Consider the following 4,892-nt stretch of genomic DNA (forward strand, 5'->3'; position numbering starts at 1 on the left):
GACACTGGGAAGTCCATGGCAGGAAATCAATCTCTTCCTTTGGCTCTGCAGTTTTGGGGTCTGCCCGTTGGATGCCCTGTGTTATGACTTCAGCATCAGTGGTCTGCCCACACTTCACTTTCTGCCAGTTCTCTGCACAACAGTTTCCAGATTTCAGGCATTATTCATCTTAGGAACGACTGGGATCGGCCTCCATTCACTGGGGCAAAGGCTGAGTGTGGGAGAGAGTGCCTCCATCTCAGGGTATTTCTGGCCTTGACCAAGCTTGAGAAGCAGACTAGTTCTACACACGACAATTGGGTTTATTCTATCATGTGTTGTGTTTTTTCTAATTAGAGGTCCGTATTTTGTCAGAGGGTCATATTTTTCGTTAATTCACCAATACACAAAATATTGCTGACGATTTATTTTATGATATTAATTTACTCATATTTAATTCGCTCATACAGACAGATAGTCCCTGACTTAACAACAGTTGGGCTTAACAAAAAAAAAAAAAATTTTTTTTTACTTTATGATAGTTGGGCAGCAATGCGCATTAAGAAGAAACCCATACTTCGAATTTTGAATTTTGATCTTTCCTAGGTGATATGCCATATGACTCTCTCTCTTGATGCCTGGCAGTGGCAGCCACAGCTCCCAGTCAGCCTCACGATCACAAAGGTGAACAACTGGTACATTGACAACCATTCTGTCCCCATAGAGCTACGTTGTTTTTTTCACTTTCAATGCAGTATTCAATAAATTACATGAGACAATCAACCCTCAAAACCAGTCTGTCTTCCAGTCTTCCCTCCTCTGTCTCCTTCACATTAACTATCCTAGAGCTGCAAGGTCATGACTGAGCTAGAGGAATGATCAGGGACAATCAATCCCTGCTCCCTTCCCCATAAGTGTGAGATGATGATGAGCAAATGCTCAGAGGACCCCCACGTGACTTGGTACCCTACATTTATAAAAGAGACAGCACCAAGCTACCCCTCTTGCTTTACCCACCTGTCTTTGGCCTCTGTAAGGTTTTAAAATGGAGTTATTTGCAGACTTCAATGTTTATTTCCTGATCATTTCTCCAAAGACTGTTCTGGTGATTGAATATTTTGAAATCAATGAATGGGTGAGCTAGGAGGGTGACCTGCAGCAGAGGACCCTCTTACCCGGACCCCAAGAAGTTAAGAGTTGTCATCCCTGGCCAGCCACAGGGTATGATCTTTATTATGAGTGAAGCTCTTTTCAGCTAGAGCACTGGATGGGCTGCAGGCATGAAGAAAGGAGCCAGAGCACCCACCCTGGGGCATCTACCCACCCCATCCCCTTTTACATATGCATGCACACTCACTCAAATATTCAAATAAACACTCTGCCCTTTTAACTCAACTCCACTGATGTTTGAATGAGAGGATAGAAGTAAAATTTAAAAGTCTTTAACCACCTTTGGGAACTCAAGTATTTGTTCTGAGGATACCAATGATATGTTCTGTCTGGGACAAAAATGTTCTATTCTCAGACAAACAAAATAAATACAGGGACATCTAAATTCTGAACAGAAATCCCAGGAAATTCTGTAGAAGAAAAGGAAGCCAAACTGCTTTATTTCTTGCTCCCTCCCCCCATGCAGCTGACAGGCCAATCTCCAACCTTTAATCATTGCTTTTCTTCAGCTTCAAATGTCCTCTCTGTGTCCCTGCTGCCTGTCTAAATCGCCATTCCTGCCCATCTAAATTGTACCCATATTTCTAGGTCCATCTCAAGTACTGTTTTGGTGAGGAAGTCTCTGAACCCCCAGCAGAGCTAAGCTTTCCATCCCTGTGGTGGACGCACTTTCTTTTAGCCATTGTTATGACATTCAGCTCTTCGTTCAGTGACTTAGTTGCCTTGTGGACATGACTTGTGTCTCTTTCTAGATATCAAAATCATTAGTGTGTCTAGCTTGTATGTGTCATCTCAGCAGCCAGTACAGGGCTTGGCACACAACTGGCACTCAAAAAAATAAAATGAATGTGGCCATTTCCTAGTTTGTTTGTTTGTTTATTGGTCTTTGTGGTAGATGGAAGTCATAATCTTAGTTTTCTGTTGAAGCCTACAAAAACCCTGGCGGAGCCATCCCTCTACGGGTTGGCCCCCAGCCTCTATCAAACGGACGTCCGGATTCGCGAAGAGTGGGGGCGGGGAGGGGAGTGCTGCAGAAAAGTCCCCACTCCCAGGCCTGTCTACTCAGACCTTGTCAAGTTGCTCCAGGGCACAGCTCGCCTGCACCGCGCAGTCTGTAGCGCGCTGTGTTTCCAGGGGACCCGCTCTGCCCTCCGGGAACCGGGACGTCCCGGCTGCCAGCGCCTGGCGCACTCACTTCCTGCTCAGTCACCAAGTGAGACATCAGCTCCCCTTTTCCTATAGAGGCCGTTGCCCGATGATGTCTCTATTCAGCCCCTCTCCCCTCTCTGCACCGGCTTCCTCCCGCAGTGACGCCACTCCCCCGCGAATCTCAAGCGCTTGTTGGAGACAAGTATTTTGCCTCGGGTGACGCCTAAGCACAGAGTCGCGGTCCGGCTCCCGCGCACCTACCGGCTCTGTCCAGGATGATGAACGATACAATGGCTCCATGGGAGGTACCCCTCTCGTGGTGCCTTTCTCTGGAGGGCGGATCTGGATTGTCAGTACTTTCTTGCGACTCCGAAAAAGTATCTTATTCCCAAACTAGGTCCCCTGCGCAACCACGCTGCGAGTCAGATGGCGTTGTGGCGGTCTCGCGCGCGAGGCGCAAAGTAAAGGTTTTGTGGGCGGCTCCCCCGTTTGGATGCACTTTGAAGACCCCTTCAAGAGCTCCATAAAAGTGGCTGGAGTAAATGCGCTCAGTTGTCGGCGCAGCCCCACTTCCTTGTGCCCCAATTTCTCTACATTCCTGATTCCTTTCTCCGCTTCCGGACGCCCTCACCCTGCCGCGTGTTGAGAGCTTAAGGGGAGGAAGAAGTCTATGTGGGGAGAAGGGGACGCAGGCTGGCGGCTTGTTCCTGTGAGTCTGACCTCGGCCCCTTTGCCAGCGTCCTCTCTTCACCTGGTCTGAAGCCTTCCCTCTCCGCAGACGGCCTCCCCTCCCCCGCCATTTCACAGGCTGTTCCTTTAGGCTTTTCCCTGCCCTGGTCCCTCCTACCTCTCATCCGATGGGCCCCCAGCATCGCCTATTCCGCTTTCCTCTTTCCCCACCCGGGGAAGGCCACTTTGCTGTGACTGCGTCCCCTGCCCCCGAGTCAGTAGGCAGAGCTGCTGGGCAGCAGGTCGTAGCGCCCCCCGCTGTAGACCACCACGCCAGGCGGGTAGTAGACCAGGTCAGGCTCCGCGGTCCGGTGGAGAGGTGCCAGGGCCTGCCGCCCCTGCTCCTCGGGCTCTGGCTTGGTGGTGGCCGTGAAAGGGCGCATGCTGGTTAGAGAAGGGGACGCGATGCGCCACAGTAGACTCTTGAGCGCTTTGCGGAACTCGCGGCGCACCAGGCAGTAGAGGATGGGGTTGAGACAGCTGTTGGAGTGAGCCAGGCACACGCTCACCGGGAACGCGTATACCTGGCACAGGAAATACTCTTGGCTGAAGGGCACGGCGTTGAACTTGATGAGGATGCTCCAGGTGGTGAGAGCCTGGTTGGGCAACCAACACAGGAAGAAGGATAGGACCACGATGGTCACCGATTTGGTGACCTTCGACCGTCTCCGGGCGCTGGCTGCGGCCAGGCCGCCCCGGGCCGCTGAGGCTCCTCCTTCTGTCCCAGCCACACGGCGGTCGGAGATGAAGCGCACCAGCAGAAGATAGCACAGGCTGGTGATGCACAACGGAAGCACGAAGCCTAGCAGCACCTTCTGCAAGTGGTAGAGGCCCAGCCAGAACTGTCTGTCTCCACCCAGCAACTTGTCTGGGAAGCGCACCAGGCACAGCTCCTCGCCCATCACCTTGATGGTGGTGGAGAAGATCGCGTTGGGCAAGGAGGCCAGCGCGGCGGAGGCCCAGATCAATACGCACAGTGCTTTGGCTGAGAAGCAGCAGCTGTCCCCCAGGCTTTGGCCGCAGCATTGGCCCCGGCCATGCCCTCGGGTCCGGTGGCTCTTAAGAGCGGACGCCACCGAGTGGTAGCGCGCCACGCTCATGGAGGTGAGGAAGAAGACGCTGGCGTACATGTTCATGGACGTCACTATGGATACGATCTTACACATGGCCTTGCCGAAGGGCCATTTGAAGTCGAGAGCGTTTTCCACCGCCCAGAAGGGCAGGGTGAGCACGAATTGAAAGTCTGTCAGCGCCAGGTTGGTGACAAAGAGGTTGATGGAGGACTTGCGCCATCCCTGCTTACTCTTCATCAGGTAGAGCACCAGCAGGTTGCCAGTCAGCCCCAACGCGCAAACCACCCAGTACACCGCGCTGATGAGGATCCGCACCCGGGACTCGGTGTCCGCACTTTCTGCCCCGCCGGTGCCCGGGGGATGCCCCGGCGCCGCGCCGTCAGGCAACTCCAGCCCCAGCTCCCACCACAAGTCCTGGAGCTGTAGCGATGTGTTGCCGCTGGTGTTGGCCGCCTGTAGAAGGTACGGGATCAGACCGAAGAGTTCTGCGAGCTCATCTCCGCCAGCCTCCTTATTCATGGTGACTGTCGTGGCTGCGGCGACTGCCTCCAAGCGCAGGTGCCTCTAGGTCATGTTCAGGGAGGGCGGAGGGCAGAAGTGAAGACCAAAGCGAGTCCAGCTTGCTGGGGGTTCTGTCCCGGCGAGGGCGCAGGGCGTGCGTGGGAGCTTTCAAAGCCGCATCTGTAGATAGCCCCCGGGAACTGGGTGCCAAAGGCTTTCCCCGCGCGGGGTACACAGCCTTGGGGGCCCGAGTTGTGCTTGGCGTTTGTTCTGGAGGGGAGATCTAGAACT

At 53.6% G+C, this 4,892-nt stretch overlaps 1 protein-coding gene across 1 annotated transcript; it reads right to left on the reverse strand.

The window, feature by feature from the left end:
- Nucleotides 1-3,242: 3,242 nt before the first annotated feature.
- RXFP3 (relaxin family peptide receptor 3) lies at nucleotides 3,243-4,631 on the reverse strand (the record flags this gene model as incomplete). The annotated part of the gene is made up of 1 exon (XM_080803299.1): nucleotides 3,243-4,631. Exon 1 carries the CDS (start codon nucleotides 4,617-4,619, stop codon nucleotides 3,243-3,245), a length of 1,377 nt encoding a protein of 458 aa, XP_080659425.1. The 5' UTR covers nucleotides 4,620-4,631.
- Between the last annotated feature and the right edge of the window lie 261 nt (nucleotides 4,632-4,892).

The sequence above is a fragment of the Martes martes genome, assembly GCF_963455335.1.
Source record: "Martes martes genome assembly, chromosome: 5".
Taxonomy (NCBI): domain Eukaryota; kingdom Metazoa; phylum Chordata; class Mammalia; order Carnivora; family Mustelidae; genus Martes; species Martes martes.